We start from the raw sequence: 27,775 nt of genomic DNA, 5'->3' as shown, positions 1-27,775 counted from the left end.
CTCGCAGAATCGCTGGGGGAGCCAGTGCGCTGGCGCGACGGGCTCAGATATACGGAGCGAGCCCGGCGGAGCAGCCTCAGATCCTGACGGTGCAGCAGCCCGCAGCCTCAGCCCGGGAGTCCCAGTCGCTTTCAATGGAGGAGAAGCCCGGCCAGCCACAGCCTCAGCACCATCACAGCCACCACCATCCGCACCATCACCCCCACCCTCAGCAGCAGCAGCAGCAGCAGCCGCCGCCGCACCACCACCACCATTACTATTTCTACAACCACAGCCACAGCCACAACCACCATCACCACCACCACCACCAGCAGCCTCATCAATACCTGCAGCATGGGACGGAGGGCAGCCCCAGGGCCCAGCCAAAGCCGCTGAGACATGAGCAGAAGCACGCCCTCCAGCAGCACCAGGAAACGCCGAAGAAGAAAACAGGTCTGTGAGGGAGGACGAGTGGGGGAAGGGGGATGGGATGGGGGGGGGGGGGAGGCCGGGGCGATGGGGGTGGGGCTGGGGCTGGAAAGCGCGGACCGGGTCGGGGTGTGTGTGTGTGTGTGTGTGTGTGTCCGTCTCTCCTGCGGGTTTGGGGAGCCCCTTTCGTGTCCCCCAGAGCTCGCGCCCGGGGGTTCGCAGCGCCCTTTCCTTCCCCACAGCAGGGGAGAGGCCCAACTAGGCCGGCGTGACCTTCCCGGCCCCCGCCCGGGCCCGGAGGGCTGGTCTGGGAATCGGGCCTCATTATTCCTTTCCCGTTTACCTTACTGCGGCCCTGGGAGCACCCTCATTGGGGGGCCCTGAGTTGGGGCGAACCTAAGCCCTCTCCCCCCAAATCCTTCGGGGTGTAACTCAGGAAGGCCTAGCGAATCCCGACTGTGGTGGCGGGCGGGACGCCGTGGCGGGCGGGCGGGCGGCCTGCACAGGGGAGACGGGCAGAGTTGAGGAAGTGCCCTCCCTCACCCGCCACCCCAAGCCCACCTGTGGCCTTGGGGTTCCCCGTCTGGGGTTGGGGGGCGGTCGGGACCCCTCGTCTCTCGGGTCCTTTCTACCCCTAAGACGCCCCTTTTGGGCACCGGAGCCCGCCATCAGGCCCCGCGGCTGCTCCCGCGGCCGGCGGCCGGGCCCGCTCCCCCCGGAGCCGGCGCGGCTGGAATGTTCTCTCCTCCTCGCGGGGCCGCTTCCTGTCCGCCATGTTGGAAGCCGATTCCTGTCAGAGACTCCGGCTCGCTGAGGAGCGGAGTGAGGGGGTGGGGGTGGGGGCGCCGAGGGGCGCCCGGCGCGGCGGAGCCGGTGGCTCGGGGTCCCCCCACCCGCGATCGCTTCGCCCCTCGCCCTGAGGGGACGTCGCCGCCCCCGGCCCGCGGCCGCCCCTCCCCCGTCGCCGGCCGGGTTGTGTAACCCGGTGGCGGCCTCGCGGCCCCGGGCGGGTCCCCGGGGTGAGGGGCGGGGGAGGGAAACGGCCACGAGGGGAGCGGCCTGGTGCCGGGCCCCGCGCGCCGGCCGCCGCGTTTCCCGCTCCCGGGCGCGGCGTGAGGCGGAGGCGGGCGGCGGCGGCGGGCGGCCGGGCGGGGAGCTGAGGGGAGAGGAGGCCGCGGCCGGGCGGCGGCCGCGCGCTCCGCGGGCCGGAGGACTTGGGGTGGGGGATACACTTTGGGGAGAGGCGGCGCCTGAAGATCGGTCGGGTGGGGTACCCGGCGGGAACCCGGCTCCCTGGTCACGAGTTTCTCTGCCACAGGAACCTCGTCTCCTGCCAGGTTCGCTCACGACTCCGCCTCGCAGGCTCTCGCCTGGGCCCTTTCCTTCTCGCCGCTCATTTTTTTTTTCTTTTCTTTTTTCTTTTTACAAAAAAGGCTCGTTCTGTCTTCCTCCGACCCCCACATTTATCTCTCGGGCTTGGATAGTATTTTCGAAGAGAGAATGGAAAATGTTTGGTTGTATGGGGCAGAGGGCAAGTTTCTTTGAACTGAGATGGCTCATCCGTGAGGTTGTTTCACTACCATATTGCCTCGGATGAGGCTTTTTTCCACCTCGAAAGGAAAGGTGTTTTCCCACTACTTTCAAACCGATATGGACCCCCAAACTCTATTTTTAGCAAATGTTAAGTTGAGGGTGAAAGTTATTTTAGAAAATAAGAAGGAATGAACTTAAAAGTTTATGACCATGCAGATTTTTAAAAAAATAAGGCTTCTTTATGAATTGAAGAGAAACGAAGGGAACGGTAAGAAAATGAACGTTAAACCCAGCGTGTCAAATGTGATACATGCACTTACTGATCAGAGCAGGGGAAAAAATGCTTTTGTATTGCACTTACCGTGACTTGAAGACTGAAATGGGAATGGCATTTTCCCTTTTGGGGGTGGTAGGGACTGATGGTTTGCAGTAGAAATGGGAATTAAAAAATGGGTTTAATCTTAAGGATTTGAAACAATTTAAAAACTAAGAAACTGTACCACACTAAATCATTTTAACGTTGAAGTCAACTTAAAGGTGAGAAAATCTTGCCTTTATATAGTTGCTTGGAATAGAAGGTAGTATTACTGAACAGTGTTTTGTCAGTCAGATATATATACCCCTGCAGGACTCTTCTCTCCACATAAAAGCAGCCCCTGAACCATTCAAATGGCATCCTTCTAATTAGTATGTCTTATTCCAGGAGAGGATACAGAGGGGAAAATAGGCTTAGCAGTTTTGAAAGAACATAAACAATTTGGGAGGAGCAGTTTTTCATGTGCGGCCTGGTCACAGTACTGTTGCTTCAACATGCATAAAATGCTGATCTAATAAGAAAAGTTAGGATTTTTGAAATGTATCTGCAATATGTTGAGATGGGCTTTTTTATGACTCACAAACCTATAAAGGGGAATGGTGTTTCTTTATCCAGAAGAGGGCGCAAAAGAGGGCCAAATGTGCCCACTAATTTCAGTTTCCAATCCAAAGCTACATTTTTAGGACTCAAATTTTGCTGAGTCCCTTTGAAGTATTTAGATGCTTTAGCATGGCAACCGTGAGTAATAAAAGCACTAGAAGGAGAGGGGGATTTTCCTCAATAATTTTTGTGTTTACTTTTTTTTTTTTTTAATACCTAAATTAAAAAAAAGTCTCTGGCAAACTTTTTGCATACCAACAAGGTTAACACGGGAAACTTTATATAGTTAAATGAGAAAAAAATGTTTCTGTCAGTAAAACTTGGAGATGGAAGCATAGAAACTGTTCATTTAACTGGTGATTTCTGATATCAGAGGCACTAAATATTAGTCATCTAGTTTGCTTAAAAGTCTTGGATTTGGTCCAACTTGGTTTGGACATTGGATTTTTTGATGCTTAAAACTGCTTACCTTTGAGATCTAACAAGTTATAATTAATGGGCCCAAAGGTAGAAGTCTTTTTTTAAAAAATGTATATTTTATTGATTTTTTTTTTTACAGAGAGGAAGGGAGAGGGGTAGAGAGTTAGGAACATTGATCTGCTGCCTCCTGCATACCTCCTACTGGGGATGTGCCCACAACCAAAGTACATGTCCTTGACTGGAATCAAACCTGGGACCTTTTAGTCTGCAGGCCTATCTTAATCCACTAAGTCAAACTGGTTAGGGCAAGGATAGAAGTCTTCATTAGCCTGTTAGAATATTAAATGCTATGTGTAGTTTTCCTTTGGTCTAGAGTTGTGCATGGGTAAACTTAACATCTGTTAAAAATGTCGGGAATTTCTGCTTTTCTAAAACACAAAACAACATTTTTTTTTAAAAAAAGCATTCTAATAGTGATCTCTTCTTTACTGTTTTATAATTAGACTTTTTTACACCAAATTTGACTTGATTGGCTAATACAGCTTTTTCAGCAGCCAAGAGCCAAGAAATAAAATATAACTACAGAAGTTAAGAACTTCTATAGAATATATTGTCATTATACAACTTTTGTGCCACTCTTAGGAAATGATTATGTCTTAAGTATGTTTTCTTAAAAGAAAATACAACTTTATGTGCTCATTTTAATATTCCCACTTTTTTCTCTGATGTAGAACTTATAAAAGTAAGCCCTGTTGTGAATCTTCCAAGACTGTTCTATTCCACATCAAGTTCTTTTAAAACAATGATTCCCCAATTTTTTTTTAATCTTAGTATTCCTTATATAGTCCAACTGCGGTCATTGAAAGTCTCCCATCTTGAACAATTTGGTTCTCAACCAATGGTCACAAAAAATGTCCCTGTTGTGGACCAAACTTCAGTTTTCTACGGGACTACCCTTACTTGCTGATACCTCAGCATGACAAAAAGCATCTCTCAGGCAACAAACAAAGGAGAGAATGCTTTTGTTGCTGGCTGAATCTACAGATTAGCACAATTTTAAAACAAAGAGGCCATCAAGACTGCTAAGGTTGCTATGGGTGTGAAAGTGCTCACAAAATAATCACAGGCAATTGAGTAGGTAGAAAACTTGTTGATTGGGTAAACTGGTGATGGCATTTCGGAAGGCTAGTTAGGGCAGTGGTTGGCAGACTGCGGCTCCTTGGCCCCTTGAGTGTGGCTCTTCCACAAAATACCATGTACCTTAATTAAGTTAATAACAGTGTACCTACCTATATAGTTTTAAGTTTAAAAAATTTGGCTCTCAAAAGAAATTTCAATTGTACTGTTGATATTTGGCTTTGTTGACTAATGAGTTTGCCGACCACTCAGTTAGGGGATGGTTCAGTAAATTTAAGGAGTGTTTATAGATTAAACAGTACATTAGACATGTATATAAGAAAGGTTAAAAATGGAATCATTTGGGGGTCTGGAACAGATTAATTCAATTTACATTATTTCTAATGGGAAAAAATGATTTGGTTTTCTAACAAATTGCTTCTCAAACAGCCTTCCGGGATGAATTCAAAAAATGAGGTTCCACTGTATTTTTTTTTTTTTTTTTTTTTTTTGAGAGAGAGAGAAAGAGAAAGAGGGGAAGGTAGAGGTGGGGGGAGAAACATTGATCTGCTGCCTTCTGCATGCACCCCCTATTCGGGATGGAGCCCACAACCCAGGCAGTGCCCTGACCAGGAATTGAACTGTGAACTCGTGGTGCATGGGATGATGCTCAATTCACTGAGCAACACTGACTGGGCTGTACTCTTAAAATATGCAAAGAGCTTTTAATGTGGTTATATTTATTGATACTTTATTAGAAATTACAACAAAATTTCAAAACCTAAGAATATACAAGCTCATGTGCCCTTTAACCTTCAAAGACTAAAGGCTTAAAAGAATGAATGAAAGTGACAAAGGCAAATTATTTGGTATTCATTCCTGTTGGAGGCCCACCCTTTGCTCCCTATAAAGTTGCTTTAAATGTGTGTATATGTGTCCTATTGTGTATCCGTTTCTAATGACTTGAAGATGTTTTAGAAACATTTATAGAAAGGTAGACAACTAATATCACTATTTTGCTAATAAGGAAATGGGAAAAGTTGAACTCAGTTCAATATCCTATAGTAATAAATTGCTTATGGCAGTTGGAGGTCTTAAATACCATTCTTTCAAAAACTAGTTAGCTTTCATTGTAGTTTTGTTTGTAAATTTTTTCTTATTGCTTCATTTGTGTACGTCAGTATGACATAGTGATAGAAATGTTCCAGATAGATGAGTTCATTCAGTTTTTCAGTCCACTTTGTGACTTGGGCAAATTACTTAATTTATCTGAGACTGTTGACCCAAATGTAAAAATGAAGAAAAGTATAAGGGCTTTGGTTTTATACTAAAAGTATGATCTAATATCTGGGGAATGTAAAAATGAATTTAACTAAGAAAAAATTCAGAGGTGTTAGATTTTTGTTTGGCAGAATGCAATAGAGACTGTTTATAGTCACCACCAATCATTTGTAGTTTCATAGAAATAGAGTATTCAATGTCCCTATAATATTTAAAATTGCTGTATGAGTATAATGATTTTGCCCAAAGGGTAGTTCTGCTCTTAATTGTAAAAGAAATTTTATAACATTTTATAACGTGAGCATGATGAGAAGGTTGAGTTATGTTAGATGAGAGGTATTAATAGAAGAACTGCTAAATCATGTTCTCTTTAAACTCAGACTTCGGTTTGAATTCCTGCTTGGTCCTGTCTCTAAGTCAACTTCCTAATCTGTAAAATGGGGTTGACAAGTGTCTTTTCAGAGACCTGTGAAATAACATAAAACTAAAGCTATTAGCATAGTAATAGCTAACACACCATAGCTAGCACACAATAAACATTCCTTAAATGTTAAGTAATATGTAATTTGTATATTATAATTTTTAAAAACCTTTTTTTCCCCCTCCTTAGGATATGGTGAACTAAATGGTAATGCTGGAGAAAGAGAAATACCTTTAAAGAACCTGGGTTCTGATGAAGCTACCAACCCTATTTCCAGGGTCCTCAATGGCAACCAACAAATTGTAGACACTAACCTGAAGCCGACTATAAAGTCCAGCACCTTTGGGAAAGCAGGAATTAAAACTAGGAATTTCATTCAGAAAAACAGTATGGACAAAAAGAATGGAAAGTCATATGAAAGTAAATCTGGAGACAACCAGTCTGTAGATAAGAGTGATACTATAACAATTCCAAATGGTGTTGTAACAAATAATTCTGGCTATATTACAAATGGTTATATGGGCAAAGGAGCAGATAACGATGGTAGTGGATCTGAGAGTGGATATACCACTCCTAAAAAAAGGAAAGCTAGGCGCAACAGTGCCAAGGGTTGTGAAAACCTTAATTTAGTGCAGGACAAAATAATGCAACAAGAGACTAGTGTCCCAACCTTAAAACAGGGACTTGAAACTTTCAAGCCTGACTACAGTGAACAAAAGGGAAATCGAGTAGATGGTTGTAAGCCCATTTGGAAGTATGAAACTGGGCCTGGAGGAACAAGTCGAGGAAAACCTGCTGTGGGTGATCTGCTGCGGAAAAGTTCTGATATTAAACCTGGTGTGAGCAGCAAAAAGTTTGATGATCGGCCTAAAGGAAAGCATGCTTCTGCTGTTGCCTCCAAAGAGGACTCGTGGACCCTATTTAAACCACCCCCAGTTTTTCCAGTGGACAATAGCAGTGCTAAAATAGTTCCTAAAATAAGTTATGCAAGTAAAGTTAAGGAAAACCTCAACAAAACTGTACAGAACTCTTCTGTGTCACCATCTTCATCTTCATCCTCTTCATCATCTACTGGGGAAAATCAGACCCAATCTTCAAGTCGGTTATCCCAGGTTCCTATGTCAGCGCTGAAATCTGTTACTTCTGCCAACTTTTCTAATGGGCCTGTTTTAGCAGGAACTGATGCAAGTGTGTATTCTCCAGGGGGTCAGCCACTGCTAACTACTGCTGCTAATAGTATGACACTCATCTCTGCTGCAATTGATCCAGTTCTCCAGGACAAGAGTCTGACTCCAGCAGCTGTTGAACAAATTACAACTAGCCTTTTTATCTACCCTTCAAATATGCAAACTGTGCTGGTGAGCGCAGCTCAAGTGGATCTACCTTCTCAGACCGATCAGCAAAACCTGGGGGATATCTTCCAGAATCAATGGGGTTTGTCATTTATAAATGAGCCCAGTGCTGGCCCTGAGACTGTTACTGGGAAGTCATCAGATCATAAAGTGATGGAGGTGACATTTCAAGGGGAATATCCTGCCACTTTGGTTTCACAGGGTGCTGAAATAATCCCCTCAGGAACTGAGCATCCTGTGTTTCCCAAGGCTTATGAGCTGGAAAAACGGACTAGTCCTCAAGTTCTGGGCAGCATTCTAAAATCTGGGACTACTAATGAGAGTGGAGCCTTATCCTTGGAGCCCAGTCATATAGGTGACCTGCAAAAAGCAGACACCAGTAGTCAAGGTGCTTTAGTGTTTCTTTCAAAGGACTATGAGGTAGAAAATCAAAATCCTCTGGCGTCTCCTACGAACACTTTGTTAGGCTCCGCCAAAGAACAGAGATACCAGAGAGGCCTAGAAAGAAATGATAGCTGGGGTTCTTTTGACCTGAGGGCTGCTATTGTATATCACACTAAAGGTAACTCATTTGTTTCTATATAAATATTCTTATTGGTCAATGAAATATGTATTTATTAGCTGTTGTATGAAGGGTAAGTTGCTATGAGAGTCTTCAAGAATTTTAGAATTTAGCTGATAGTAATTTGGATAAACAGCTGAAAAACTAATTCAGGGTGTTTGGAAATAGTACAGTTCAAGTTTAGAAGAAATGTTCACTTTTCCAACTGAAGTTTTTAAAATAATTTTAAAAAATATATATTGATTTTTTTACAGAGAGAGATAGTTAGAAACATCTATCAGCTGCCTCCTGCACACCCTCTACTGGGGATGTGCCAACAATCAAGGTACATGCCTTTGACTGGAATCGAACCCGGGACCCTTGAATCCAAAGGCCAACGCTCTATCCACTGAGCCAAATCGGTTTTGGCTCTTTAAATATTTTTTTTGAACAGATGTTCCCGCTCCTTTGCTTTTTACATCATATACTTCTTTATTAGTGAGCTTGATAGTTACAATTTGCTTGAAATTAGTATGAATAATGGTTGCTGAATGGTAACTAGAAAATAATTTAGACAAATTACAATGGTAAGCACAGTTAGCATTGTAGGGACCAGGCTCCTCAGAGGCTGTACTTTTCATAGCCCCAAAACCCATGTTAACAAGGAACCAGATACCTTCCAAATATCGTGCTAATAATTTTTCTTAGGATATGGTTTGTGTCTTAAAGAAAAATTTGCGCCGGGACCGGTTTGGCTCAATGGATAGAGCATCGGCTTGGGGACTGAAGGGTCCCGGGTTCGATTCCGGTCAAGGGCATGTACCTTGGTTGTGGGCATATCCCCAGTAGGGGGTGTGCAAGAGGCAGCTGATCGATGACTCTCTCTCATCGATGTTTCTGGCTCTCTATCTCTCTCCCTTCCTCTCTGTACAAAATCAATAAAATATATTTTTAAAAAAAAAAAAAGAAAAGAAAAATTTGCTATATGGCATAAATGGATTTATTTAAATCCACAAATTTAATGAAATTTACAACCTCCATACTTTTAAGAACAGTAAGTTTCTTCCACCTTCATCCCTCATCCCACCCCCAAGCAAATGCTACCCATGAGTGCATGCACACACCTAATATATACTGCACATTCCCATTAAACATTTTTTGTTGTTGTTAACATATGTTAGTTTCATGTACATTTCCTTTTTTAAAAGTATTTTTTTAAAATTGCTTTCAGGAAGGGAGAGGGAAAGAGAAATATCAGTGATGCCTTCTGCACGTGTCCTTGACTGGAATTGAACCCAGACCTTTCAGTCCACAGGCTGATGCTCTATCCTCTAAGCCCAACCAGCGAGGGCTACATTTCCTTTTTAAAAAAATGTTCTTATTGTCCTGACCAGTTTGGCTCAGTGGATAGAGCGTCAGCCTGCAGACTTAAAGGTCCCAGGTTCGATTCCGGTCAAGGGCATGCACCTTGGTTGCGGGCACACCCCCAGTAGGAGGTGTGCAGGAGGCAGCTGATCTAAGTTTCCCTCTCATCGATGTTTCTAGCTCTATCCCTCTCCCTTCCTCTCTGTAAAAAAAAATCAATAAAATATATATTTAAAAAAATGTTTTTATTGATTTTAGAAAGGGAGAGAGAGATAGGAACACTGATGAGAGACATTAGTAGGCTACCTCCTGCATGCTCCTCACTTGGGATTGAGCCAGCAATCCAGACATGCCATGACTTGGAATTGAACTCTTGGTGTATTGGTTGATGCTTAACCACTGAGCCATAGTGGTCGGGGCACATTTCCATTTTTGACTGACTCATTTAGGCAGCCATGTACCAACTGCAGGGTCTGGGCAGCATATACAGGGGGAGGTAGTGATTAGCATGATCTCTCTTGGAAGAATCACTGGCTGAGAGATGAATAACAAAGCTATTTATATGATTTTTAAGTAAATTATTCAGTCTGCATATCTTTCCTTATCTGCAAACTGGAAGACATTTAATGGCAAAAACAGATGTCCTTTTTCTGTTTTTCTTTTTTTAAAAATGGGAGCAAGTAGAATTGCCGTATAAGAGTTTAGAAGTAGAAATCTTGGCAGGTAAAATGATCTCTCTTCGCTTTTCTTCAGCACTGCTCTTTGGAAGTAAATACAAGTTAACTAGCCCTGGTTAGATAGGGTATTTAATTAGATCCTTGACCTGACCTGATATACCGAAGTTGTGGGTTTGATTCCTGCTCAGGGCACGTACAAGAAGCAACCAGTACATGGATGAGTGGAACAACAAAGCGATGTTTCTCTTTCCCTTCTTCCCTCTCTCTCAAATCAATTTAAAAAGTTAACCAGGAGCTGTATGTTTTTAGGAAAGTTAAGGCAAAAAATATGTTTAGTTTCTTAAAACATGATTAATTATAAATTAAATTCTGCCAGGGGAGTTGTTTTTTGGTGTTATTTTCTGTGCCATCTGCCCTTTTTAGAGACCATTACTTGGAAAATCTACCAAAGTATTTTGTACTGGTGGTCATTGTGTGAGGCTGAGAGGATATCTGGTTATGTTATCTCCCTCAACTTGCAAAAGATTCTGGGATAAGTTGTTTTATTAGGTGGTTAGTTGATGGGTTTGTGTGATTTTTGTTATGGAGAACTGCAGGCCTTTTAAAATGGGCGTCTTAACTCCTATTTATTTCTAGGTATTCTGTATTTTCCCTATGGATAGGCTAACTGAATATGAAATTAATGGAATTTAGGTAAACTAAATGTCCCTATATGGATGCAGTTATATTTAGTTTAGCTGATGTTATTGAAAGATTTGCTTTAGTAGGCAGTTTTGATTTTTGTAGTTGGACATTATTGCGATTAAATTGGTAAAGACTGTTTTCCCCCCATAATGATAAGCAATATTCTGTTCAATTAGATCCCAAAGTGGCAGGTTCTTTGAATTCCTGCCAATATTTTTCTATTGCTTTTAGATAGAGTGGAAGTGAGGAGGGAGAGAGAACCATTGATGCTTCCATTGGTTGCCTCACACACACACCAGGTAGGGACTAAGTCTGCAACTGAAAAAATGAGGAACATTCTCTTAATTGGCCCTTTGGTGTCCAGTCCTCTAACCACTGAGCAAACAAAGATGGTGGGTTAATTTGCATACACAGGTGCTGAGCGGCTGGGGCTGTGTGGAACACCTATGTTCCGAGGTGCACCCCCCCTCCCTCTGGGCAGCATGGGAAGGCGGGAAGGTAGTGCTGGCAGCCAGAAGAAGGAAGGCCCATTCTTGCACAATTTTTCATGCATTGGGCTTCTAATATACTATATAATAAAAAGAGTAATATGCAAATTAACTGTCACTCCACTACATCCCACCATCCAATCAGTGAGTATGCAAATTAACCCAACAAAGATGGCTGTGGCCACAGAGAAAGCAGGAGGGAAGCTTTGGTTTCCCAGGCAATGGAAGAAGCAAGCTTTCCACACACCCTGGCCAGCCCAGGCCTCCACTTAAGGCTACAAAGTTTCAATTATAGAAGGTAAATAAATCCCCTGCCTCCAGGGAGCCAGCAGAAGGCTTGGCTCAGCTCCAGGCTACAAAGTTTCAATTGTAGAAGATAATCCCTGGTTACTAGGGCCTGTGCTTGTTCGCCAGGGGGGCGTGGCAAGCCTGCAAACCACCACAGGCCCCTTGCTCAGGCACCCCATGCCCCAAGTGAACCCCCAACCATGCACCAGGCCTCTATCCTATCTAATAAAAGAGTAATATGCAGATTGACCATTATTCCAACACAAGATGGCTGCCTGCTCCCATGTGGACACAAGATGGCCAGCAGGGGAGGGCAGTTAGGGACCACCAGGCTGGCAGGGGAGCAGTTGGGCATCAATCAGGCTGTCAGGGAAATGGTTAAGGGGTGATCAGGCTGACAGGCAGAAGTGGTTAGGAGCAATCAGTAAGGCAGGCAGGTGAGCATTTGGGAGCCAACAGTTGTGGATTGTGAGGGATGTCCGACTCACAATCCCGGTCTAAATGGGCAGTCGGGCAACTCTTGAGGGGTCCCAGATTGGAGAAGGGTGCAGGCTGGGCTGAGGGACACACACCAACACACCCCCCCCCCCTTATCCCCCACCTCCCATGCATGAATTTTGTGCACCAGGCCTCTAATATATATGTGTGTGTGTATGTATGTATGTATGTTTTTTTTTTAATTTCAGAGAGGGAGGGAGAGACATAAGTTCTCTGAGAGAGAATCTTTGATTGGCTGCCTCCTGCACACCCACACTGAGGATTTGAGCCTGCAACCCAGGCAATATCCCCTGACTGGAAATTGAACCAAGATCTCCTGGTTCATAGGTCAACACTCCAGCCATTGAGCTATGCCGGCTGGGCCTAAGGCAAATCTTTGGATTTGAAATGGTCTAAGTCAGTTGAAGCCAAGTCCGTTGAAATATGGTAGATGGATGTGAGATGTGTGTTTGGTCAGTGTTAATTTAAACCAGATTGATTTCTTCTACCTGGCTAATGAACTGAAGGGTATCAAGCATTTAAAATGTTGTTTTTCTTTTCTCTGTCATAGTCTTCTCTATTACTAAGGAGTTGTGCAATAATTTTGTGTGTGTGTGTGTGTGTGTGTGTGTGTGTGTGTTCTTTATGATGTACCTACCCTAGGCAAAGTATATTGCTTAGTTATGGAAGTCTTTAACAGGATATTTTCCTTTAAAGAACTTAATCAAGTAGAGGAGAAAACAATAAGTTTATAAGGTAAGATTTTAAATGTCATAAGAAGTATACTAATAGCTAGGAGATTTCAGTGAAGGAAGAGAATTTAATGCAGTGAAAGTAGAAAGAGTAAATGTATGATATGTTTTCATGGAGGCAATGGCTTTAAGCTGGGTTTTGATAGGGTACATTTTTGATATATGGAAATACAGAAAAGAGGAAGATAAAGAATACAAAAGTTGGAGGATAATCATGAGTAAATGTAGATATTGGACTGGATCCATCCATTTAGGATGTGCTGAGTGGCTCTAAAAGAGAAGGAAGGTAAGTTGCTGCCAGATCATGGAAGTTTTTCATTTGAATGTCAGAGAAGATAGGCTGGTGGAATGGAAGTAATTTAAATGACAGAAGACAGATTTTAATTTGACTCTTCCCAGTTCCTGTATACTTGGGCAAATCATTTATCATTTTAAAGCTTGGGTTTCCTGAATTTTGTTTGGTCTGTTAATAGGGGGGCGGTAAACAAACATTCAAATCTGGAAAGAATTCTTGTGAGCAGAATCTCCATGTATTAGCTCCTTGAGAATGGTGGTTTTTCACTTTGTTTTATGCATTACAATCAAAGGAGGAGACAAGTGGGTTACAAGAAATCCATTGGTGGTAGATTTGGGAGGTGGGAGAAAAGCAAAGCTGGGAAACCTGGGATTAGATAAAAAGGAAAATGGTAAGACACACGTGGGTACAGGATAGTTAACAGTCAACTATTAACATAGCAATAAAGGAATTTGTGGTCTCCCTCTTGCCCTGAGGGGTCCAGAGAAAGGGAGGTTACTAGGTTACAAGTTACCCTGACATTCCAATTGTATGTTATCAGAGGTGGAAAAGACAACTGACATGCTTAAAGTAAAAATTGACTTGTGTTAGGGAAGATTCTAACCTAAAACATGACTACCTGCCATCAACTGCTTTTAGTTAAAAAGTTTTAATTTCATACCTTCCTTTGTGCTTACTGTAGGTCTCTATAATTTGTAAGGCCACCACACAGGCCTTCCCTGAGTTAGTCTGGTTAGCATGTGGCCCCTTTTTGTCCACAGGTCCTAATACATTATACTCAAGTAAGTTAGTATTAAGCAGTTAACTGATTTGTAGATCTATTTTCAGAGAGATTAATGTGACACCAATTTGTAGGGTAGATTGGAAAACCTTTTCTGACTAGAAGTAGGTCAGTTAGACTCTTGGAATAGTCCAGACAAAGAAATAACAGTTTTCCCTTTGTATTTGCAGTCATGTAAATGCATTATTTATCCTAAAATAAAGTGTTTAGGTTGGATAAGGGCAGGAGCAACTGATAAATATTATCTACAGGGTGACTGTGTGTACAGTTTAGACATTTGTTTACAGAGGATCTGAATATTAAGTTTTCTACTTTTAGCACAATACTTAATAAGTATTTTCACCTTTACTGCATTTTATAGTAATTGTGCCATGATTTCTTCACAGCTAATAATCTTATTAGAAAATACCTTTAATATTAGAGATTATTAATATTTTAATAACCTAACTTTCCCCCCCTAATAATCTAATTACTTGCAGATTTGACTTTGGTTTCAGCCCTGGTTATATTACCTAGATTGTGAGAAGGGTGTCTTTTTCTTCTAGAGACATAGGAATGTAACAAGTAATTACGATAGCATAAGATCCTTTTTCCCCAATTGTCATTTTAGCATCCACACTGGGCACTTGATTTCTCATTAAATCTGCTTTATGAGTGCAATAGTAAGTTTACTTGGGTATTAGTCTGAAAGGTAGCTTTTAAGGAATTTGTAGAAGCTAAAATTTAACCCTCAGATTTTATTAGCTTAAGTTATGAAGTAACCAAGGGACAACTTAAGTTTTGGGAGAGTCAAACGTTATACTCAGACCTTTGACTGCACAGGTGGCCTAATTATAGAGACCTAAAGTAAGCACAAAGGAAGGTATGAAATTAAAACTTTTTAACTAATGCAGTTGATGGCAGGTAGTCATGTCTTAGGTTAGAATCTTCCCTAACACAAGTCAATTTTTACTTTAACTAAGCCGTCCCTAATCACCATGTTGTTCCAAGGGTCAACTGTAGTTACTTTCATTCTAAAATTTGTTTGTTTTGCTTTAAAGTAGTATGTTTGCTACTATGACCTGAGTGTAGTCCACCTTTGCTCCTACTTCTCAAAAAAGGGGCAAGGGCAGGTTGAAGTTGTTATAGCATAGGTGGCTAAAATGAGAAGTTTGTTACTTTTCTTCCTCAATATGTAACTAAATATAGATTTATCTTTGCATTAAGTAAACTTATAATAATAAGCATCAAATAACCTGTATACAGAACTCAGGAATTTATTTGTTGTAAAATGTGAGATTTCTCTACTTTCACCAAAAGAAAAAATGTTGGTTATATTGGATTAATTAATCTTTTTGTAGTCACATCAACCAAAGAAAGGTGTTTGGGTTTCTTAAAATAAGCCATTCTGAAACAGAAATGTGTAGGATAACAATTCTATTCCTGATTGTCTGAATTATAAGTTATTATAAATTATTTTGGAGTCATAAATATGATAGCATGACCAGAATTCACTTTGTGATGTATCTTTTTTCCAGATTAGATTGGTTACAATTCTCTCCCCTTCTTAGTCCTCCTATGAGAGGATGGGCATCTGCCCAGCAGTTTAAAGGCAATAGCATCCAGCTAAACTCTTGAACCAAATGACAATCAGTTCATTATTTCCCAGTCTTTGTTAAATAAGAATTGTTGTAATACTTTTAATGGGCTTTTATCTGGATAATTTAATCACTGGAATAATTAACCTACTTGCTCCAAATATTCAATCTTAGTGAGCTCCAGTTTCATTTTGCTTTATTATACTTGGTTGCTGATAAAAATAAACAATTACATAGAATTCAATTATATAGCATAAAATCACCTTTTATCTTTTAAAAATGGTAGTTGTATGGACACAAGAAGAGCACTTATTCCCAGTATTAGTTATAGCTCATTCTTATTTCTAAGTCGTTTTTGTTTCTATTAATTTGCTAGTATAGTATTTCCTTTCAAGGTCAGATTCTTTTTTTTTTTTTTTTTAATATATTTTATTGATTTCTTACAGAGAGGAAGGGAGAGAGATAGAGAGCTAGAAACGTCGATGAGAGAGAAACATTGACCAGCTGCCTCTTGCACACCCCCTACCGGGGATGTGCCCGCAACTGATGTACATGCCCTTGACCGGAATCGAACCTGGGACCTTTCAGTCCGCAGACCGACGCTCTACCATTGAGCCAAACCGGTTTTGGCCAGATTCTTTTTTATTCTTGTGATGTAATAGTCATCTACTCTTTTTTTTGTTGTTAATCCTTACCCGGGGATATTTTTCCATTGATTTTTTTAGAGAGAGTGGAAGAGAGAGGGAAAGACAGAGAGGAACAATGATGTGACATCGATTGTTTGCCTCTTTTACAAGCCCCGACCAGGGTCCGGGCCTGGAAGGAGCCTACAACCAAGGTACATGCCCTTGGCTGGAACCAAACCCAGGATTCTTTGGTCCACAGGCCATCCTCTATCCACCGAGCCAAACCAGCTAGGGCTCATCTACTCTTATTCATCAAGACTTCAAATATCCCCTAGGTGAAGCTTTCTAGTATGCTTCCCAGGTAGAGCTTTTGCCTTCTTTATGTATATAACTATAGTTTGATCATGTGTATATTTCCCTTATTGTAAGACACAAAAGTAATCACATTGTAGATAATCTATCTTCACTATTTATGTAGATGAAATAGTTCTCTTGGTAGTTTGATGTTAGATATTTAACTTTCTGTAATCAATACTTAAGGCAATCTGAATGATATTCTTAAGAATATAGAGCCGAAACCGGGTTGGCTCAATGGATAGAGCATCGGTCTGCGGACTGAAAGGTCCCAGGTTCGATTCCGGTCAGGGGCATGTACATTGGTTGCAGGCACATCCCTGGTGGGGGGTGTGCAGGAGGCAGCTCGTCGATGGTTCTCTCTCATTGATGTCTCTGGCTCTCTATTCTTCTTCCTTCCTCTCTGTAAAAAATCAATAAAATATATTTTAAAAAAAAGAATATATAAAAATATGAGTTGTTTTGTTTGAGCTTCATAGAACTGTGCTATTTCAACCCTACTTCCAGCCAGCAATAACCAGTATAGTTGTTTTATTAGAGTTCAGCATAACTTTAAAGTGCTCTGCAAAACTTAGTGTATAAAGTAATTTTGTTTTTCCTTTGCAGAAATGGAATCTGTTTGGAATTTACAGAAGCAAGGTAAGAATGTTTAGGTTATCAGAAATGTTAGTACTAATCACTAATAACTATATTTTGGAATGTGAATAGCATGAATAATTGCCTACCAAATAATTAGATTTTGTATTTTGAGTTATTTAATAACTGCAGTCAAAAGGCACAAGCAACCTATCAAGACTGCTAAGGATTGGGTAACACTAAGGGAAAAGAATATATTAAGTACTCTTTATCTGCTAGGTAAAGAACAAAATATTTTCTTTTGTTCCTGATTATGAAAATAAGGCAGACCATAAATATTTTTAATCTAGGAAACCAACATGAGTAAGTGTTTCCACTTATGGTCAGTCTTTATCTGTACTTGTGTCGTTGACAAGGAGTAGCCTAAAAACTGAAATTCATAGTTCAAAAAAATATTCGCTCTTTTAGAAACCTTATTTGGGCTGTATATTCTCTGAAAAAGATGTCAAGACATTAAGAGAATAGCAAATTAGCTTATTTCATCCCCATAAACAAGATATTAATAGCAGGAGGACAGGACTAGATAATCCATATCTAAATTATTTAAAATTTTCTTAAAATTAGAATTGTTATTGTCATTAGTATGTGCCTTCTTTCCAAATATATTAAGATATAGTAGTTATGGAATACCTAAAATATAGTGAAATAGTTACTAATAGGTTTGGGCCTTCAGAACCCTGTAACTGAATTGTATTGCACTTTCAGGTGACTGTGAAATTCCTGGGATTTCAGAATTTGAAGGATGTTAGATTCTCTTATGACAGATTAAGAAACTGAGGCCCAGAGAGCTAGAAAGTGGCAGGACTAGAATATAGGTTTCTCTGATTTTCTAACACTGCTCCTTCTTCCAACTTGATCTTGTTCTTAGGCCAGGTCTTTTTGGTCTTAATACAGCTATAGCCTAAGGATAACTAGCAAGCTCTTAAACTATTTTGAAGTACTTTTTGTGTATCTTTTCATTCAAGGACATATGAAAAAGGGTAGACTAGAAAGTATATCCTATAAAAAGAGGTAAACCTCTCTTTTCACTGTAAAGTGACTGTTAACTATTAAGAGCGAGCATTATTTTCAGGGCAGGATGCCCTTGAAGTCCTAGAAAGAATATTATCTCTTGATTAAATTATTAGATTGGCTCTTAAGATGAGGGGAACTTGAGTTTTTCAGTATTATTTTCAGGTCTTCATGTTTTTCTATTAGGTGACAGGTTTTATTGGTTTCCTATTTTTATTAAAGTATGTATACTTTTAAAAGTTCTTGTGATAGGTAGAAATAATTTGTAATAAAATCATTGTCTCTCAGAAGAGGGGGGCATACAGCTATATAATAGGAATTTAAAATAAAACTGGCATCTTGGCCAGGCATATTCTGACTGTTTTATACTTTGAACCCAGCAGATGCATAGACTTCTGCTGAAGTTTTTGGTGGTAGGTGTTACTTGAACAATTTCTATTATAATTTTAGACAATCCACCCTGATTAAAATAAAATTTGACTTCATTCTGTGAACAAAAGAAAAGAAATCCAAGTGTTTTTTAGTATTGGATTATTGACAATTGAAGATTTTTTGTTTGTTTTGGCCTGCTTTTTTTTCTAGTATACTATCTTTATAATCAGGAAAAACACATAAAGAAATCCCTTGTTAGTAAACTCGACTGTCATATGTAAGAAGAGGCTTTCGTTGGCTTGAGAATTCTGTTGCTGGGAATCATTAGGATGCTGAACTATTGGGTGGAGAAAAAGGGATCACGCATGTTTTAATACAAATAGGAAATGGTCTTTAAATTGTATTTTCATTAAAAGGAGACACAGTTTAAATTATTATGGTTATTTTGGATTTGTTATTGGAACATGGCCATTTGAGGATTCCAAACTTTATTTTTATTTATGTATTTCTTTTTTAACCTTCCCTCCAGATCCCAAAAGGATAATCACTTACAATGAAGCCATGGATAGTCCAGATCAATGAAGGACCAGACTGCCTATTTGTAACCTTTCTGCAGCATTAGAGCCACTGTTCATGGGAGACACAAGGCTTTTATGCTCCTAGATGTTCAACGCAGCAGAGGAACCATAAGTAGAATCACAGGATAATATATACAAATATATATATATATATATATACATATATATATATATATAGTTATTTAAAAAAAGGCAACTGAAAGTAATTAGACTTCTTAAGGAATCAAATTTATTTCAAGAGACTACACATGGTTATTTAATCTCCGGTACTGAATAGTTGTTTTTTTTTCTTTTCTTCTTTTTTTCTTATGTTAGTTTTTGTTTTTAAGTGTGAATGCAAGTGATTAATGAATACAGACTTGTGGTTCTAAAGTTCCTGCTGTCATCAATTGGGCAACAAATGACCCACTGGAAAAGCAAATCCACTTAAGAGATCTCTGTATCTTGTTCTGTGACTAAAGTGATACACTAATCACAGGGAACCCAAAATGAGTCAGCATTTCTCCCACTCCTCCCTTAATTTTTTGGTTATGCTTTGAGCCCTGCAAGAATGCTGGATAAATGCCTTGAAGTTTGCAGGAGTGTATTTTTTTAGCGAGTATGATTTGCATGTCTTGCCAGGAGTTAAGCAGCCTCTGTGGGGTGTTGGGGAAATATTTTCTTTCTTTTATTTTTTTGTTGGGTTGGGTTAGGGGAGGGCATTGAAGTTTTACAGTTCTGGAATAGTTGGTGTTACATAGTTCACTTGGCTTTAGTAACCTAATGGATTTCAACAAGTGAGGAATCCATGAGTCATTTAAAGAAAAGTAACAGAACAAACAATTGGCTTTAGATATTTAATATTAAAAAATACTCCTGTGCCCATCTTTTAATTATATAAGTGGGAGCAAAAATATATTCTGCTTTTCAACTGTAGGTGCTCCAGACTTGCTCTCTGTCACTAACACTAAATGTGCTGTTTTTCTTGTTTTTCATCAAACATCTAAAGAGAAACTTCTGTACCTTTTTGTAAATTCTCTTTTAATTTCTCAAAAATCCTAAAGGGAAGAAAAAATTTCATGAAAACTAAAACTTTTAATGTTTTTAGCCAGAGAGAAGATAATAAACCCTGCCAATAGAAGATGTGTTTTCATGCAAATATACTTCTGAGCTTATTAGCTTTCTAATTATATCTTAATAAATATATTTTATTACTAGAGCAAAATGGTTTTTTTAAGGAAAATAATGTGAAACTCTGGAAATTTTCTTTTGGGCAGAGAAGAGCATTGACCCTGTCTTATCACATTGCCATCTTGTTGCACTGCAGCTTGTATATAGCATGCTAAAATAAGTTTTTTTGTGTGTGCAGAAACAAAGGGTCCAATTTAAGATTGGGTGATGTTAGTGGCATAAAAACAAGTTCTCTGGCCTGATATAGCATCACATTACACACACAGAAATTAGTATATCCATGTATGTCAAATACAGCAGGGCATTCTATAGAGAGGTATAGTCTTCTAATAAAAGTAGACTGGATACCCTGGGGTGTTCAGGGAGAAAGCAACTACTTTTGCTCAACCCCTTTGCTTAAGAAATGTCCAGTTTTGAGCGACTGTAGTATGGATGAGTTTTCTTGTTTTGTTGACTATTTGAGGCTTTTAACAAGTAGTTTTTGAAAGAATCTATTGGACTCAACATAGAATAAATATCTTTATAGTCTGGATTTCTGCCCTGCTTAGATTTTAAAAGTATAAGCATGGATTGCCAATTCCACTTGATGTAAACAAAACTTTTTATACATAATATATATATATGTATGTGTGTGTGTATATATATATGTGTGTGTGTGTACATATATACATATATATATATAAAATAACTTATTGTATCAGTTCAGGTTCAGAAACTTGTAGTAGGCCAGTTTCAGATAGTTTCATTTCACCTGTAAACTGTATCACTTTTACTGATATTGTAATTTTTAAATGTATAATATGTTTACAGATGTGCCCTGCATTTAGTCTGCCTTGTTTCCATTTTGATTTTTGTTGAGTCTCCTGCCTGCTTGCCAAAAGCTAGGATGCTTCAGGCCCGTGTACAATTGAAAGCAGAAGCATCCTTGAGCTTTAAAGCATTGAACAAACTGGAAATGCAATGAAGTGAAAGAAGTCTGTGTTTTTGTGTTCTTTTTTTTAATAAAAATTTTCAAAAAGTTTAAAAAAAAAAAAAACTATATAAGTTTGATTAAAGGAAAAAAGGCTCCAGTTTGTTTTACAGGTTTTAAAGTTCTGCTGTGTGTTCAATTGCCTTGTGTAACCACTTGTCGCCTTAGGGCCAGATTTCACCCCCACCCTTCCATGTTCCCTTCCCTTTTTTTTTTTTTTTTTAACTTTCCATTTTGCTTGCCTGGAATTTTAAAGCTCTTCTGTCACAACTCACAAGAAACTTTCTGGGTTTGTGACATACAGAGGTTGAATTAATACAAATTTTAAAAAGGAAAAAAAAAATCCCAAACCAGCCCCCATCTGAATTGGGCTTTTAAATTTAGAACCAACACTTATAAAATACCTAGAAAGTTGTTGCTTTCCTACTTCCCTTCCATATCCCTCAGGCCTCCATATTTAGAGAAGCCAAAAAGAGAATGTATCCCTTCTGTTTGTCCAAAGGTTTTTCAGAGTCTCACTTCTAAATGAGACAATGCAACATTTCACTTTGATTTCACTGAAATTTCCTTGATTATATGGTTAGAGGAATATAGTTAGAAATATCTCTTAACCTTCTGGTAACCCTAGTGCCCCATCATATTAACTGTCAGTATTGTGGGGGCATTGGGTTAATGGACTTAATTGCCTAGGTACAAGCAGGACTTTGGGACAAATATCCTTTGTGCTGTTTGTAACACTTAACTCTCTACTTGTCGCAATCTTTCTCCTTAGGTCCTCACACAATTCCTTACAGAGCACTTATTAAAAAAACAAAAAAAATCCTGAGTTCATCTGTTTTCTCATTATTTTTGTGTAAGCTTCTAAAAAAAAAAAAACTTCAGCTGTGATTAATTTAGCACATTTAAATAACATTAATGTGTTGTTTGGTATAAAGAATTTTCCTTCAACTCAGAGTATTAGTACTGTAGCATAAACCAAATACAGTCTAGAGGGGATTTTTAACATCCCTCCATTATAAAGACTGAAAATGGGGTGTGTGTGTATGTGTGTTGAGTGCTTGTGTGTGTGTGAGGGAAAGGAGATATTAAAAGTAGTAAATGTGTGTAAGACATTAGTATTCAGAGAATGAACTTATATTTATTTTGTGCCATTTGTTTTCATTACAGAATAAAGTCAGGTGGTTTTAATCCTTTAAGGGGTAGTGTTTGAAAAATGGCACTAAGAATGAAATCATGACCTATTTTTTTAATAGCTATGAAGATACTAATTATGGGTGGAGAGTTCTTTTAAAATCTGTCTTGAGTGTAGGCTTCTGTGTCACATACCACTCTCGTAGATGTCTTGAATAATTCCCCCTCCCCACAAAAGACAGGGTGTATTTATCTTTCTCTTTATTCGCTCCCACTTTGCTGAACTGAAGTTAATTGCATAGCCTTTCCTCTGACCTAGTAATGAACTTTCACATAAAGTGTATTTACAGCATCTGTATTTAGCCCTTTCTTCTCTGCCTTCTAGGAGGCCTTAGAAAATAACTAGGAATTTGTTAATGCCAGATAGTTTTTTTTTAAAAATAAATGGCTAGAAAGATTCCATTTTAGAATTTTGTTGTTAATCATCTGCTTACCTAGTCATCAATCTATAAAAACTTTATAAAGGAGAGAAGTGCTGCATTGTTTTCTTCAAATAACAGTTTCTAGGGAAAGTGTGACAAACCTCAGTTATGAATGTTGTCCACAGTACATGTGTTTATTCACAAAGCAGTACATAGCAGTGGTGGTTTCATCCTTAGTCATTCGGTATGTTGCTAACCTAATTAGAGGCATCTAATGGTTTATCTTTTGCTGTACACTTTTTCAAACATGAAAAAGCTATTTAGTGTGAAATTGTATGTCACAAACCAAAAGGCCACAGGCAAAGAAATCTGTAAGAGGACTGCACTGATTCTAAAATCCCACTAAATAAGGAATCATTCTTTCAAGGCTTTCTTTAGAGAAATAGATTAAAAGTCTCATAAAGATTATGAGTGTAGTTATGCCACTGGACCATATTCTCAAATAACATGATCCCTCTTGTATACCTATGCTAACTGCAAAACAGACAATATAGTGGGGAAAACACATTTGGACAATAGTTTTTCTGATAGGTCTGTTGGTCCTGCACCAGTTGAATTAGGTTCTAATCAGGCATTGTCTCTTAAGTCCTAGGTAGTTCTGCTGAATTTTAAGAGAGGGTAGGATTTGCTTAACTTCCCAAAGAATACATATTTGTTTAAAGGGGATGGGCAAAGGGCAAGATTAGAAATATAGCTGCTCTAATTTTGCAGAGACGCATAGGTTATCAGATCTTAATATGTTATTTTGTTAATGTAATTAACAGGCACCAGGGCCTTTTATGGTGAGAAAAATGGGTTTTTGCTTTAAGCATCATAAAATGTTTTGTTTGTTTTTTTTTAAATATACTTACATCTATTCAGATGTGAGAAACAGGACCACTCTATGTTGGTTTTTTAAATGATGAATCATTGGCTCCACTCAAAAGCAGTGCTTTAATGTGTTTTAAATTAAACTTCTCAGTTTTGCTACTCAAGAGTCTTATGAATAAATAGTGTTTCAAATTGTATGCATAATAAAAACACCCAGTGAAGCATGAGTGGTATGTTGATTTTGCATTACTGGGAGTGTCAGCAGTTATTGGCTAGAAGCCTATAGAACAGCCATCCTCACATGTGATGGGGTTGCTGATTCAGACTTCCCTATTTATCCATACAACTGTGTATGTCCAGAGTTTTAAAGCCATTTTATAATACTGCAGTATCCCTTTTCTACAGCCTTATTAAAATAGCTACAAATGTGTTTTTTCCCCTATGCAGTATCCCTTTCATTGTATATCAGTTTTACTCCACAGACCAATAAACCAACTTGAGGTAAATTATATAGCTTTCCATATTCCCTTTTTTCCTCAGGTGCTAAACAAAGGCTCCAAAAATGGATACTGCTTTAGTAATGTCTGCTTTATTTTTAAAATATTTCTTTTGCTAGATATAAAGATTTGGTGTTAACAAAATGATTTTAATATGTAAATATGAATGAATGCCTCTAGTTTGCCCCTGTTTGTCTATTATTAGTTTTTCATTTATCCTTTATAGAGGAGGATCCTTTCATGATCTTGAATACATTTCATTAGGTATGATGCATTTTTAGAATGAAAATACAGCTGTTTATCTGTCTCAGATTAATCCTGCTGCTGCTATGAGAAACTGAAAATCAAAAATGTGATGCACTTTTTACATTACAATATTACCATATCTTTATAGGTTGTTTTGATACCTTTCCTGTAGCACAGCCAGTAACAAAAGTGAATGAGTTTTGAAATTCTCTTTGGGAGGGAATCAGTACAATTAACTTTGTGGTATTGGACTATGAAGGACAATAACGTAGGAAAATAAAAATTCTGTTAGTATTACACTTTTTGGCCTTAAAATGTCTTCTACTACTGAAAAAAATCCTTTAAACTTAGTTTTGTTTCTATTATTTTCTCTCTCTGCCTCAAAAGGAGGATTTGGGAAGAATGGCTTAAAGGGAGTAGTATTGGTTTGTTGCTGATTTCTCTTTTAGAAAGAAAATGTCTACTATATAAGCTGAGGACTTAAATTTTTTGTTTGTATACAGAAGAGAAACAATGCTGTCCCGTGCCAGTCGATATTAGTTTAATTAAATAAAATTAGAACTCCAACGATTCTGCTTCTCTAGTATATTTTTACTTGGCAAAGATAAACAAGTATAGTAGGGATGCTACTTGACAAGAGAAAAGTCATTTCTCAAGCACATACCCAAACTTGAAGATTGAACCCAAAATAGGAGGAAAAAACACCAAATGGGGTGAAGGAATATGAGAAAGGTGTGGTCCAAAGCTATCTGGTTATATTTTGATGTTGCCAATATTGCAAAGCCAAAATTTTAATTTGCTTATTTAATATATTTCTTGGCCAGAGATCTATTTTTATATCAATGTGCCTTGCATGTGTATTAAAAGTAAATAAATTGGAAAGGCCATGTAGTAATGCCTGAGATGGTTGATGGTTCTTACCACCTCACTAATTTTTATGCAGTATGAAATGCTCATTCTAATTGCCCAACTGGTGCTCTCTGTTTAAAGTTATAGATCTTGTCACAAACTGGAACTATTTTATAAACTGGGGAAGTGATTTAATTTACTTTTATTGTTTCTTTTGTTTGCTTTCAGTCTGTCAGTGGCTGTTCTGTAGTGGGAAATAGTAAAAGGACTCTTCACTCCCTTTCCCTCCTTCCTTAGCACCTTCTTCGAGTAATGTGATGACACCATTTCTTGTGTGCTTTGAAAAGTTTCAGCTTGCTGTTTCCTTTAGTGTTATTTAAAAATAAAAAAAAGTGTTATAAAAAGCATTGTTTAAAAAATCTAGGGAGATAACAGTCCGCTTTAATTTTGAATTCTATGTGAGCTACGATCCAAGTTATTGGCTCTTTCCAACTTTAAAATTTTTTATTGTTAAAGCACCTTGCTTAGAAAAATTTAAATACTTATGTCTGCAACAATTGTCTCAAAATGATGAACTGTGCAATTCTTGTCATTAAAAAAAACTCTCCCTAATGTGACTTGTTAGTTTCTCTGTATTTCTTGCCAGTGTAAATGTGAAAAGCTTTGCTTGCATTACGTTTTAGAAATGCATTTTGCACACTCGAATTTTGCCGAAGCTCCATGAAAAGGTTAGATCTAAGTAGATGAATAAAGCTATGCACATGTTTTGAATTTTAATTTGTGTGTCATTACCCAAAGTGACTTATCCTTATTACTCTGTTGTTCTTACCTTCACCATCTTTTGAAACATGGCTCAAAATTACAGTTTTGGCTAGCTTATCAGTGGAAGCAGAAGAGAGAAAACTGGCACCTGTTTTAGTAAACTTCAGTTTAAATGAGAGCTTGACTTGTATCTACTAAAGGGCTTTTCTTGAAACAGGGCATTTTTATCATGGGAAGTAATTCAAACTGAAATGAAGGAAGGACCTCATGCCACATGGATTTCTGTGATAATTTTATGACTTAAACCTGGTTTAAAGGTGTAAGATGACCTATTTACCTTTATAACTTTAGCATAAATTTGGCTTAATGAATGATTGACTTGAAATTAGAATCATTATCTTGCTTACATATCTAAGCACAGGTTGTTTTAAAGATACTGTGTATCTTTTTAAAATTACCCAAGCTGATTAGAACAAGTTTAGAATTTGGTTAAATTGCTACAGTCTGCATGTACTAAATAGCTTTATTTCACATGTATGTGTACTTAAAAGATTGTGTAGATTTACTGGCCAGGTTTTGTTAATCATCTTTTAAAAGATTGTTTTGTAATCTCTCCAGGACCTTTGTAGAAGAGGCTAATAAGTTTAAGTAGAAGATAATACTAATGGTATTTCCCCCATGCTTCCACATATAAAAGAAATCCTTGTTTTATAGTTTTTAATTATGTATAGAAGAGTGTTAATTCTCTGTCATCAAGTGTGCTCTTGATGTATTATTGTTGACTTTGAAAACACAGCAGAACCCTTCTGTATCTTCGCTAAAAGTGACAGAAACTAAGTCTACTAGTCAAGACTCAAAAGGTGGCCAATAATGCATGGCCTCGAAGTGGAGTGTAGCATCATCTTAGATGGCTCTGGCTTCTCAGCATCTGTCAGTAGTTCATTTATGTTCAGTCTTGTGTGCGTCATCATTTAGGAGCTGAGTTACCTCAATCTGGGGGAAAGGATAATTAGTGAACTACAATTACATTAGAGGGTATTTTCCTTCTCCCAAGTCAAAATATTTTTCCCCCACTGTTTGTTTTGCCCCGTCAAAAAGATAGGCCTTCTCTAGATAAAAGAATAGTGGCCAGAAATTTATCCTTTTGCTAAATGCTTAGGTATTTGCCATAGTTGTTTCTGATATGGATTCTGAAGAAGTATCAGTTACGTAATGATCTTCCTTTATTGATGTCTTACTTCATGTTCAGTGTTTTAAAAATATAAATTACAAACACTCTACATCCATACCAAGATTTACTTATTTTATCAGAAAAGAAAACTTGAGAACTTTGTAGATCCAATTAAGAGACAATAAGTGTACATGGTTGAATAAAAAAATTTTAAACTTTTCTGAGGTGTTTGTGTTGTTCTGTGCTTTAATAAAAATTACTGAAAACCAAGTTAATATTCTGACATTGATGATACATTTCCAAAGGGTGAAATGTACAAATTTAAGTTTTAAATGTACTGTGGTCATATGTCATGGCATTTTTAAAAAATCATCCAGATTATTAAGGTGCTTTAAAATGTCATGTTTATTGAAAAAATCAGCTGTGAGGACAGCTGTCCTGCCTTTTTACATGACATTGAGCCTTAAAGTACAAAACCAAAATTGAGCTAAGCAATTAAGCAAGCAAAATAAGTTGCCAAGACTGGATTTATTCATAACTTCATGTAGAAATATATGCTAATGCATATTTAAGAAATTTTCTAAGTTTGTTTAGCATTGATTTGTCACTAAGTTGAAAAATGCTGACAACATTATTAAGGTAGGGGGAAATATGCAGAAACATTTGCCAAAAGTGTATCTGTCACTGCAGACTGGTACATTTGGATTATATGCTTTAATGTTATTTGAAATGGGGAAT

The 27,775-nt window shown here is 38.5% G+C and overlaps 1 protein-coding gene across 1 annotated transcript; it reads left to right on the top strand.

Annotated features, from left to right (window-relative positions):
- The first annotated feature begins 37 nt into the window (after nt 1–37).
- On the top strand, nt 38–27,256 carry NUFIP2 (nuclear FMR1 interacting protein 2). Its single transcript, XM_084862966.1, has 4 exons — nt 38–432; nt 6,285–8,009; nt 16,959–16,991; nt 18,901–27,256. Exons 1-4 carry the CDS (start codon nt 135–137, stop codon nt 18,951–18,953), a joined length of 2,109 nt encoding a protein of 702 aa, XP_084719092.1. The 5' UTR covers nt 38–134; the 3' UTR covers nt 18,954–27,256.
- The last annotated feature ends 519 nt before the right edge of the window (nt 27,257–27,775 follow it).

This window comes from Pipistrellus hanaki (genome assembly GCF_964339955.1).
Source record: "Pipistrellus hanaki genome assembly, chromosome: 16".
In the NCBI taxonomy this organism is placed as follows: domain Eukaryota; kingdom Metazoa; phylum Chordata; class Mammalia; order Chiroptera; family Vespertilionidae; genus Pipistrellus; species Pipistrellus hanaki.
The sequence above is the reverse complement of the archived record's forward strand: the minus strand, read 5'-3'. Positions and strand labels throughout refer to the sequence as shown.

Bases quoted from the DNA above. Each gene is read 5' to 3' on its own strand.
- NUFIP2 (XM_084862966.1), top strand. From the start codon at position 135: ATGGAGGAGAAGCCCGGCCAGCCACAGCCTCAGCACCATCACAGCCAC. The intron at 8,010-16,958 runs GTAACTCATTTG...TTTCCTTTGCAG, and splicing joins TATTGTATATCACACTAAAG to AAATGGAATCTGTTTGGAAT. The intron at 16,992-18,900 runs GTAAGAATGTTT...CCTTCCCTCCAG, and splicing joins TTGGAATTTACAGAAGCAAG to ATCCCAAAAGGATAATCACT.